Here is a 12,650-nt window from a genome sequence, read left to right as displayed (position 1 = left end):
AAAACGCATTTCAAAAAAGTTATAAATTGATTTGCATGTTAATGAGGGAAATAAGTATTTGACCCCTTCAACTTAGTACTTGGTGGTAAAACCCTTGTTGGCAATCACAGAGGTCAGACGTTTCTTGTAGTTGGCCATCAGGTTTGCACACATCTCAGGAGGGATTTTGTCCCACTCCTCTTTGCAGATCCTCTCCAAATCATTAAGGTTTCGAGGCTGACGTTTGGCAACTTGAACCTTTAGCTCTCTCCACAGATTTTCTATGGGATTAAGGTCTGGAGACTGGCTAGGCCACTCCAGGACCTTAATGTGCTTCTTCTTGAGCCACTCCTTTGTTGCCTTGGCTGTGTGTTTTGGGTCATTGTCATGCTGGAATACCCATCCACGACCCATTTTCAATGCCCTGGCTGAGGGAAAGAGGTTCTCACCCAAGATTTGACAGTACATGGCCCCGTCCATCGTCCCTTTGATGCAGTGCAGTTGTCCTATCCCCTTAGCAGAAAAACACCCCCAAAGCATAATGTTTCCACCTCCATGTTTGATGGTGGGGATGGTGTTCTTGGGGTCATTCCTCCTCCTCCAAACACGGCGAGTTGAGTTGATGCCAAAGAGCTTGATTTTGGTCTCATCTGACCACAACACTTTCACCCAGTTCTCCTCTGAATCTTTCAGATGTTCATTGGCAAACTTCAGACGGGCCTGTACATGTGCTTTCTTGAGCAGGGGGACCTTGCGGGCGCTGCAGGATTTCAGTCCTTCACGGCGTAGTGTGTTACTAATTGTTTTCTTGGTGACTATGGTCCCAGCTGCCTTGAGATCATTAACAAGATCCTCCCGTGTAGTTCTGGGCTGATTCCTCACCATTCTCATGATCATTGAAACTCCACGAGGTGAGATCTCGCATGGAGCCCCAGACCGAGGGAGACTGACAGTTATTTTGTGTTTCTTCCATTTGTGAATAATCGCACCAACTGTTGTCACCTTCTCACCAAGCTGCTTGGCGATGGTCTTGTAGCCCATTCCAGCCTTGTGTAGATCTATAATCTTGTCCCTGACATCCTTGGACAGCTCTTTGGTCTAGGCCATGGTGGAGAGTTTGGAATCTGATTGATTGATTACTTCTGTGGACAGGTGTCTTTTATACAGGTAACGAGCTGAGATTAGGAGCACTCCCTTTAAGAGAGTGCTCCTAATTTCGGCTTGTTACCTGTATAAAAGGACACCTGGGAGCCAGAAATCTTGCTGATTTGATAGGGGATTATTATTTCCCTCATTAACATGCAAATCAATTCATAACTTTTTTGAAATTTTTGGATTTTGGATTTTTTTGTTGTTATTCTGTCTCTCACTGTTAAACTACACCTACCATTAAAATTATAGACTGATCGTTTCTTTGTCAGTGGACAAACGTACAAAATCAGCAGGGGATCAAATACTTTTTTCCCTCACTGTATGTCCATATGTTCCTAGGTAACCTGTACCACTGATTCACATTTGTAGTTTGCACATTGTTTTCCTGTCTCCCTCTTTCCTTATGGCAATTTACATACCTACTTATAAAAAGATTATGCAGATTTGAGGTCATGTGGCTTATCTTCATAAATTTGAGAGTCAAATAGTCACCTGTCCTGTTAACCTTCAGAATAACCCTATACACACAGATGGGGACAATTATGGACACGTCTTTATTCACGCGCAAATGTTTTCATAATCTCATCACCAGCTTTTATTTTGATTTACATTTTCGGTTTTGTGACTTGATTTTGAAAGTCAATAAATTCACTGAAGGGAGCCGTCAGTAGTCCTTAGGGCAAAACGTAAAATGGTGGTCTTGCCTTACAACACCTTGCAAATTCCCTCAGTCCCTTTTATTCACCCCCACCTTCTTCCTCCTTTGGTATCTAAAGACTTTGTGTTACTTTCTCAACAATGGAAGGAGACCTAGCAGGCTACTGTTCAGCAATCCATTCTCCAAAGCTAAAGTTGTGCTGCGTCACATTAGCCTCACTATTCTGGCTTTCTCAGTTGTTGCACTGCATGCATGCCTGTCTGTCGCGTTAACGAGCATCAGGCAGCCCCTGCAAAATGGTAATGGCATATCAGAAAGCAAGAAGAGCAATAACAGTTTTATTCTGATGTGAAGTAATAAGATGTATGCATTCAGTGTCTTTAAAGAAATAGGCCCCTGGTATGATTTTGAAATGTTGCTTAACAAAAATACACTCAAGGCTGAGGAGGTTTTTGTATGCCGGCCATCTCTTGCTTTACATGCTTATTTTCAAAGTGGGGTGTTAGTAGTGCATTGTATTCTTTTGATTGAACTTTTACACTTCTATAATTCTTACTGTATATCCAAGCATTTTTAGCCTTTTTTGTATTGCATTGCATTGCCTAGAAGGAAATGAGGATTAGACTCTTAAATAAAGGTTTCTCCTTAAAGTTCAGTGCTACCATTTTATAATGGGAATTTATTTTGCAATATACTTCACTATATATCCGAGACTTTCCAGTGAGTTTCTATTTGGCTTGCGCAAGGATGCTTTTAGTTTATTTTGTTCTAAAACCCTTTTTCATATGGCCAATATGCATTTTCTTGATTTTGTTTTACTTAGTTGATGGGTGGGTCCAGTGATTCAGGCTAGGCTATAAAATGAGACAATGAATTTAAAAAGGGGGCAGAAGAACAAGGTGCAAAAAACCTTCCCTCACTAAAAAATGATGAAGCCTTGCACAACAGCCTTCTGTCCTGGAAAATACTCATTCAGTGACCACATTATGCAAACCCTGAATTAAACTGCCAGCTTTTTGTCTCTACAGTCCTTTATTTGATTATTCTCCATTAGTTTGATGTTTTCAAAGGTCATGGTGGGTGCAGAGGAAATAGTCCTTTACTGGCTCTGGGATATGGCCCTTAAAATGGAAAGAATATAAAGCCTGGAGATATGGTTTCTCCCTGTAAATGAATTGACTGCATTTGAAAAAGGGTTAAATGGTTCTAACAAATACAAGTATTGGAAGAGCTGTTGCACAGATTTTCTTTCACATTTCCTGTCTTAACTTCATTTGAGTGTTTTATTTGATGAATAGTTATCCCAGTAAAGCCTTGATCATGGGTGATTGAGTCTCCCATTTCAAACCTGGTAGAGATACTTGACAAAGAAAATGCATGCATTACAAGAAGAAATGGATGTGCCATTATATCGTATGTGAAAACTCTTACAATTTTTTTTCCTGCTAGTATTTTTTTATTTTTTTTTAATGGAACCAGTGCTGACTTTGTTTCAACTTGGCCAAACATGTTCGCTGTTTCCAGTCGGTGTAGAACAATTGGCATGGTTAACAAACTGATGAATTACAATACATTCTGCTGACACATCTTTGTGTCTTGGGAGAGAGATGACACCTCCCAGACTAGAGGTCAAGGTGTGGTTTGTAAGGACAGAAACGCACACAAAAAAAAGACACTTAAAACAGTGAAGAGCTGATGGCTTGATGTTTTGAAGAACATGCAATCGGAGGTAAACATAATTCCTTGAAAGGTCAAGTTTTTAATTCCCACACAAATTGCATTAGAGGCTGTGACTGAAAAGGAATGGACAAATATTGCAAGGATGGAGGTCGAATGTGCACTGTGTCTGGCTTGGCTAGATTCTGGCCTACACACACACACACACACACACACACAAGAGCCCTGGCATGTCTAGAGCTTAGACAAAAGCAGACTTTACGGTTTCCATTTCCTTCTCTGAACAATAGGGAATTAAACATGTAAAATACTTTTTTTTTTTTTTTTTTTTTTTCGTGTGTCTCCTCTTCTAGAAAGATCTGCACTGGGGAGATTGCCCTTCATACTTATCAAAGCATTTATGTTGAAACTTTTCAATGTGTAATGAGAGCAGGCAGGGCAAGAGACACTGGGTTTGGATGCAGTCCTAATCGCAATTGCTCAGCCCAGGCATTTTCTCCTTGAGGCCTGGCTTGCAATGTCACTGCTACTGTAGCTCTCCAAATCCCAGTGTAATTATAGTCGTCCCATGAATCGGCATCACCGAGATGTTCAGCTCTGGGTATATGCAGATTCTGTCTCCTAAATGCCAGGAGCTTTGATTCTGAAGAATGGTGCTTCACCCAGGAGACCTTTGAGATTTAAAATTCTAAAGCATTAAAAATGACTTACTTCAATGCTATCCTGATGGCACCCTAGTGGTAGCAGCTTTAAAGTGTTCAAAATGTTGGATTAGGCAGTAAATTGAGGTGATATTCAAAGGCTATTAAGAAGGCACGCAAACCACTAAAAAATTGAGAGAGAGGGCCAGCAGTCTTTTTTAACAAAAATAAAAATGCATTTGCCGTAGTTTTCTGATAAGAGTCTTGTTCAAGAAGCTTAAACCAGCATGGCAGTAATACACAGTTTGTACCCCCTATATCAGAAACCTCACTGCGTTTCATTCAGTTCATTTTGAGAAGTCATCTTCCAGCGGATTCCTTTGCAGAGCACAAGCCAGTGACACCTATAAAAAGACACAAACTTCACACTGGGTTAGGGAATAAGCCTTTCTCCTGGATAACTGTATAGCTGGGCAGCAAGTGTGCTATTTGTTTTAACTCCCATTTTCTTTTGGACTGCCAAAGTAATATCATAGGCCAGGAATGCTGACTTCACAGTTCACTAAACCGTACAATGCCATAATCCTGATGAATGCAAATATCAGGGTGGGATCCCTGTAAAGGTGTGGCGATGAGCGCCTGACTCAGATTTTTGGATTCATCCCTCAGTGAGGCGCATGTCAGAAAACCCTGAACATGAAAACACCCGTGTACATTCTGTATGACTTACCCTGGCAAACACAAGGCCAACCTGTTGGCCCAATGTGTGTCTGTGAGGAGGGATAGCGGTCTAATTTCAAAGCTAAAGAGGTCTCTCTCTTTAACTGCAGTTACAGTCTCCTGTAGTGTCAGTATTATCATATTGGGGAAGAACAATGAGTTAAGTGTTCGGTTCTATAATTTAATCAGTTTTTCTTTTGGGGTGGGGGGGAGGGGATTCAAGCATGTTGATGTCAATGTATACATGAACTGTCTGCTTGTGAGTTGTCATATTGCAGAATTTTAAGATGACAGGCTTGTCAATACATAGTTACCTTTCCTTGTACAATTTGTGCGTGTTGTCATTTTATGGTTGCTTTGGCAAACATCGATCACAGAAATTGGCTGAATGAAACAATGCAGTTTTTGGATTGACGGCCTATAATATTGAAGAGATTGATAATCTTTTAATTTACAATGTAATGTTATATTTTACAATTAAAAACTCACCACTTCCTGTCCAGAAGGATAAGTGTGAGTCTTCTTAGACAAAACATTGAATCTGAGGGGCAGTGCTTTGTTAGTTATTTCTGTAAAAAAAAAAAAAAAAAAAAACTATATATGATCTGAGATTGCAGGCCAATTTATGTGTGGGGAAAGAATGTCTTGAGCCTTCTAATATTCCATCGGGGGGGAACAAACCTTGTGTGTTTTGAATCCAGTGTTCTGATGAGTGATATACAGGTAAAACTATAAACTTGTCTTATTATGCTTTGCCTAGATTGTTGGAAAGTATGTTCCACTGTAACAGCAGCTTTTAAGCACTATAAAAGCTTGTGGCTGCCTAGGGGAGTGGGAGTGGTCAGTAAACACTGAAAGATTAGTACTGTTATGCAAAAAGGTATTTGGACAAGTTATGAATTGATATTTCCTTGGCCTGTTTGTACCTGTGTTTAATGTATAGACCCTATGGTTTTATAAATTAATGTCCTGGGGTGGAAGTCCTCTAATAATAAACCTTGTGTGTTAATCTTTCAATCAACCAGTTCTGCATCTATCTGAAAACATTTCAATTTATTTAATGAAATAAGGGCCTGTCTTGCATAATTGATAAGTGTGTGTGTGAGAGAGTATTTTATTTTCCTAGACTGGAAAGAAATACTTAATACCTTATCCTGCATGCAACATCAGATCTAATCTCAATATAAATCTGCCAGGTGTTAAAGCTTGCCAACCAAAGAAGGCTGTACTATTCTTTACACACCTAGCAGTTACTTGTTGATGCATATGCCTTGCCTGACCATATTAAAGTAAAATTGATGTCACAAATGCTGTGCAGTAGCTTCTTTGGCTACACCTATTCCACTGTGAACTGGTGCTTTATATGTAGTCAGACTCATCAGGGTGGTACTAACTCCAAGGCACTTTATAGGCGGATGGTCCCTCCTGAGCTGTGCTCATTACCCAATAATGATTTGGAATAAAAGGTCTGCTCGCTTGTGCTATGAACAAACTGTTTCAGTTCACGGTGGGACTGGGTTTATTCTATTTATTTTGAACATCAATTTGATACATTTAGTGAAAGCCCACAGAAAACAACAATGCAAATGTTGTGTTGTCATTCTTAATAAGCATAAATGAGTAAACATTGATCTTTGTTTTTAGGTGTGTAGTGTAAATGTGCAGTTGAATGGAATGGTCTGTAGCATAATTTATTTGTATTATAGTAAACAAAGGTGTTAATATCTTGCTATAATCATAATTACTCGTTTTTTTTTGGAACTCCAGTAAGCAGAGAGTAACTGAGTAAGCAGTTGCTGGAATGTGTTACTCGAGGATCTATTAGACATGGGAAGTTTGATTATGCAGAACATTTAATTAAATATGCTGTGTCTGAACCTGGTTCTGCAGAGCCCCGAGCCCAGTGAGTTTTACAGGTCAGGTTAAATCTCTATTTTCTGAGATGTTCATTTTTAATTTATTAAAAAAGACGCTTGTTCCATGAAAGTAAATCTGGTCCTTGGGGGTTGGAGGTTTTTCAGTCCCCTTCAAATCTTTAAAATTCCCAAAATGCCTGTAAAACATTAGAATGTAGAGTTTCCAAGATCTAAGGTTTAACTATAAAACTTGTAGGCTCTCCCAAAATAATAACCAATCCCTGCTGTGATTTTTCAGGAATCGGGAAGGTGAAGCGGAAAACGAGCATGCGAGACACCGCCTCAAATGCAGATGCCGATTCCTATTCGGATAATGTTGAGCGACTATACGACCTCAACCTGCCGGCACTGGTGAAGTTTAGCTACGCAGCAGAGAGAGAGGATGAGCTGTCTCTAGTGAAAGGCACCAAAGTTATAGTCATGGAGAAGTGCAGCGATGGCTGGTGGCGTGGCAGCTACAACGGACACTCGGGTTGGTTTCCTTCCAACTATGTGGTGGAGGACTCTGAATGCCAGTCTGCTGACCCTGTGGGCTCCCTCACTGAGAAGCTCGCGGCAGTGGTGCAAAGCGCCAACAGCAACAGAGTCCTCCACGTGGTCCAAGCCTTGTACCCATTCGGCTCCAGCAACGATGAGGAGCTCAACTTTGAAAAGGGTGAGATCATGGACGTCATCGAGAAGCCCGAGAACGACCCTGAATGGTGGAAGTGCAGGAAAAGCGATGGTCAGGTGGGCCTAGTGCCCAAGAACTACGTCAACGTGCTGCAGAACTCGCACAACAGCCCAGGGAATGCTGGGCCACCCACCCCCGACTGCGACTACATAGGCCCAGCTGCCATTGGGAAGTTTGCGGGAAGGCAGTGGTACTATGGCAAAGTCACCCGACATCAAGCTGAAGTGGCCCTCAATCAGAGAGGAGAGGAGGGCGATTTCCTCATCCGGGACAGTGAGTCTTCGGTAAGTTAGGAGGGGCTAGGGGGGGATTTGAGTTTATGTATATATTTTTTATCAGTTTAAGCAACAACAAATCATAAATCTGAAACAACACTGTATCCAGCATGTAATTTGTCTTTTGGTTTGATTTGCACAAGATAGCTAGGCCAGTGTCCCAATCCTTATAATACTCTTCCAAGCTTTTGTGGGACATCATTTTAATGAATACTTAGAAATGGATTGCTTCTTATGAGAAGGAATACTTCAAAAATATATATTTTTTAACATTTACTGTACATTTCTATAATCCGTAATCAGTAATCCGTAGCGGACTGTTTTTACCATTCGTTCTAAAGCCTCATAAACTTCAGGAATTTGAAAAGACTCTTACCTTCCTATCAGGTAGATGTCTACAGTATACATAGCTCATCTGACAACATTTTAGTACACAATTACTTTAAAATGTAAACCAGATTAACCTTTTCTTTATAAGAGGCAGTCATGGAGGAACCCCTTATCTGTCATAATTTCATTAATTTGAAAGTCTTTATTTGGCTTTTTCCTTGACCAGTAACTGCCAGACTGCACTTTTCACTTTCAAATGTCTCGGTTTCATAGGAAGTCTGATCTCTGTCCTCAGGATTACATCACTACTTTTGAAGCCTTTGATCACTGGCTGAATTTCAGCCCGAATGAGTGAATTCCTCTCATTCCACACTCTGAAGCTTTAACGCATCAGATCAGATGAGACACGTTACAGAATGTTATCTGAAAGGCAAAAGTAACCATGTCAGCCATATAAAAGTGTATTATTGGGATGAATGTACACTTTTTTTCCCCCCCCATGTATTAATGCTGTTTTTATTTGTTTTATAGCCAAATGATTTCTCAATTTCCCTGAAAGCCCAAGGCAAAAACAAGCATTTCAAGGTGCAGCTAAAAGATGAGCTATACTGCATTGGACAGCGTAAATTCAGCTCCATGGAAGAGTTGGTGGAACATTACAAAAAAGCTCCCATTTTCACAAGCGAACAAGGAGACAAACTTTACCTTGTCAAACCTTTGTCTTGATTTCCCTGGACCCTGGATTATTGACCAGCTGGTGGAAATAATAACCATTTCAAAAGTGGGGTGAGTGGTGGGAGAAAGACAGAATATCAATAAAAAGACTGTGGACGCAAAAAAAGACTTGGATAACTTTCAAAATGTATTGAATTCATGACTCTTGTTTAGGTCATAGGTATGTATGTATATTGACTACAACATTTATTTAGCTATACTTTAGTTTTGTTAATATATATTCATTTTAAAGCTTGCGTTTGCCAATGTGATTTGTTTTATACACACCCCCTCCCCCCTTCCCAAACTGAAAGTGAACCTGTGATGTATTTCAAAGCTATATTATCTGTGCAAAAAAATCCATACAGCAAAATGTTTCATGTTTCAAACAACTAATGGGAATGTGGGATTTAAATTCACATAAAGATGCAGTAAGGCTGCTACTGTGTGCACACAATACTTCTGACTTTTTTGTGGATTATACTTACAATTGTAAAACAAGTAAAGCAGTGTCTAAAACAAACAGGCTTGTAATTAAATGTAAAGGTATATTAAGCTCCATACCGTGATTTTTTTTGGGGGGGAACTAAACACATTTTTGCCCAAATTGCTTATATGGGTTGCTGTACAGAAGCAGTGCTACCTTGATTTCTGAACTTCTGCTCTCGAAATTAATATCTACTTGGTTCCTGCAAGAGGCCAACTGAAATGGTGGAGACAGCGCAACTTTTAAATATCTATAAAGATGAGTGATGGTTTAAACTACAGGCTTTGTCTATTCTTGATTTGAATAGTAAGGCAGTGCAGGTCCAGGTTATGTGTGCACCACAGTCTGGATTTCCTTTTCATTTGTACCTACCACACATCTGCATCCGTTACTTCAGATATGTAGAATATATATGTATGTATTTTTTTTTTTTTTAAGAGTAGCAGTGATGTGTTGCTGGTGGAGCAAGTGAATGGTGTATTACTGAGCTTGCAGGCAGTGCTCTGTTTTTTCTCTAACCCCCAACAGCTTACTTGGGTTAAATGTGTATGCGCTCTCAATTTCTCATTTCTTTTTAAAAAGAAGTGTGCAATTATAGTGTCCGCAGGGATCAGGGTAGAGAATATTTAATTTTTTTACATTTGAATTCAGTGATTTAAGTGAAGCTTCCAGTATGAGAGCGCAAGCTTTTTATATAAGGTGATATATATAAATATTTATATATCTATATATAAATATTTATAAAGTTGTTGACTGGTGAAGAAAAAAATAACACAAGTAGCAAATGCTGAGTTCAAGTGATTAAGAAATCACCTTTTGTGGCAGAGTGGGCGGAAGAAAAATCCAAGGAATCCAACAATCGGTCTTTGTCGAATGATGAATGAGTAGAATCTTAGTCGCTCTTGTCTTCCCTTTCCCGGACTATTCTGGCTGAGTATGCCGAACATGCTTTGGTTTGTTTCAGAATGTGTAACCACCCAGTGTTGTTTACAGCAGAATATTGTTTTCCCCTGCAAGCGTTTTGAGGATATTCGTAGATTAGGAGATCTCGAAAAACGTTGCCTTATTCAGATATTCCACAAATGGCCTGGCTCAGATATCTGACTGGCAGTTAGCATGGAAGCTGTATGGAACCACAATCAAGAGTTTGAAAGGTGTTTTGTCAGCATCCCAGAAATAAATCAGATGACAGATGGTTAAGTGATTGCTGAATAAGACTGATGATGGTTAGCTGAAGGGAACAATGCAGAACTGAGGATGTATTGCACAAGGCAGGGGAGAGATTGCTAAACTGAGAAGAAATATCTAGATCCTCTTGTTGCAACAGTTATGTTCTTTTTCTCATGCCTAGTATTAGTCGAGTTAATGAATTGTTTCTTGTAGAAGTGTATAATCTGAAACCATTAGGATTGGCAGAAATATAATCTTAATAATAATCTATGGCTCAGTTCTGTCTACCTCCCTTTTTTTTTTTTTTTTTTTATGGTGTTGGATTGCTTCACGTTGATCGCCAGTCAAATTATTCACTTCCCCCCAAAGTCGATCTCCAATTGTTGCTTGGCCTAAAGCTTTGTTAAGTGTTGTGCTTCCTGTCTCTGTATATATGGTTGTAATGTAACAACCAGTAAACTGTATACTATTGCAGTTCAAAATAGTAGGCCTGAAGCTGACATTTGGTGCTGATAGCCAGCTTACCATTTTATATAGATAAAGTAGGCCCATGGGAACCTCACATTGCAACATTGTATTACTGAATGTCCTCATGACGAAAAAATAAATCTAATCCATAAACAAGTCCGCCAAATATGAGCATTCAGAGAGTTGGACTTATTGCAGTTATGTTTGGGTGAGAAAAATGACCTGAAAGATAAGAGACCAGTAAACAGTGGAGTCCAGACTTCCAGGTATTGAATATTGAATTGTAGAGAACAGGGTGGATTGAATGTTTAGGCATATCAATGAAACGAAGCTAGCAGTATTAGGCAATCCCTGTTTTGAGTCAAATAACAACAGGCAAAAGAACAACCTATTAGTTTTGAACAAGGGAATGAATCGCAATGTCTTAATTAATTTTTCAGCTGTTTTGAGTTGGAGATGGTGGGAGGGATTTGGAAATTAAATCCTATCACAATTAGAAAGCCAGGGATTGAGAGTGTTGGTTAGAAGGGAATTGGTCTGGGATATGAATCAAACAATATCAAATGAGCCCAAAAGAAAACGAAACAAACAACTTGGGATATTTAAACTTTTTTTTTTTTTTTTTTTTTTTTAAGAAGCACTGTGGGCAAATAAACTGAGAGTAACAGGGCCGTTATTAACATGTGCCTTAGCTGCTGTCTAAACCAAATCTTGGTTGTCAGCGTGATACACACTATACATTTGTATTCTGCATGAGCACCAGGCCATTATCTTTAATTGTTTGTTTTTATTTTCATGTGTGTTTGTATGTTCAAGACAAGTGTTTGTGTCCTTAATACGTACTGACACTTCATTGTGAAGATTACCCTTGTTTTAAAGGCAGGTGTACTTTATTATGGTCCTAGTGGTGGGGAAGAGTAACACTTGATTTTATATTTTTATTATTATTTTGGGTTTTAAAAGCAGGATCAAATGACCTTAATTTGTGTAAATGCTCAGATAATTATTGCCATATGTGTGACTGCAGAAGAAATGTTGTGCAATGACCCTAAGTAAGAAGCATAGTTTCAGGATCCGCACATTATCAAATCATTCATCACCTCCGTCAATTGATTCCAATGATTTTGTGATGCTACAAAAATCAAATCAAAAGGCTTTTCTGGTAAGTTAGTGCTCCTCAGACCAATGCCAGTTGTTTTATAATAGTCTTTTTAAGAAGTGGTTTCCCCAAAGTTAAATATTCAGTATACAACATAGATTAAGTCTGATTGATAGTTCAACTGGATTAGTTTGAAATTTCAAAGCAGAGCACTCTTTGTGAGCAATGGAAAGGAGTAGCCTATACTGTGAAAATTAATGTATTGTACTCTTGCTGTTGTTTATGGAGGGGCATCTGCTTAAATTGTGATATTTTTTAAGGAGTTTATTAGACTGTTAAAAGTAATAAAATTGTTAACTATAGAGTCAATGTGGTCTCTTTCTTTGGAACGGTAGGTCCACATATTGTTTTGATTACATGTATAATTTTGTACATAAATGTATTATTTTTCCCAGTACTACCATAACAGTATTTATAGACTGCTCTTTAAATGTGGCTTGAATTGTGACATTGTATAAAGTTATGCAAACTGCCTCATTACTCAAGCCTAATAGCTGGACTTTACTCTTTAAAGACAGGCTGAACAATAACTAACATTTAATGATCTGCAATAGAAAGGCATCTTAAGGCTATAATGTTGTATCACATTCCTGAATGAGGTCTCCATGTTAAATTGGTATCTGAACTAAGT

General features: G+C 39.0%; 1 protein-coding gene across 2 annotated transcripts in view; it reads left to right on the top strand.

Annotated features, from left to right (window-relative positions):
- Positions 1 to 12,321, top strand: part of LOC136753077 (SH2/SH3 adapter protein Nck1) — a 61,156-nt gene extending 48,835 nt beyond the window's left edge. For both annotated transcript variants that reach the window (XM_066708898.1, XM_066708899.1), the window contains 2 exons: positions 6,982 to 7,700; positions 8,553 to 12,321. In XM_066708898.1, coding sequence (XP_066564995.1) covers positions 6,982 to 7,700; positions 8,553 to 8,747 — 914 coding nt within the window. In that variant the 3' untranslated portion in view covers positions 8,748 to 12,321. The remainder of the gene's footprint in view (positions 1 to 6,981; positions 7,701 to 8,552) is intronic.
- The last annotated feature ends 329 nt before the right edge of the window (positions 12,322 to 12,650 follow it).

Source organism: Amia ocellicauda, chromosome 7 (assembly GCF_036373705.1).
Source record: "Amia ocellicauda isolate fAmiCal2 chromosome 7, fAmiCal2.hap1, whole genome shotgun sequence".
Classification (NCBI taxonomy): Eukaryota; Metazoa; Chordata; class Actinopteri; order Amiiformes; family Amiidae; genus Amia; species Amia ocellicauda.
The sequence above is the reverse complement of the archived record's forward strand: the minus strand, read 5'-3'. Positions and strand labels throughout refer to the sequence as shown.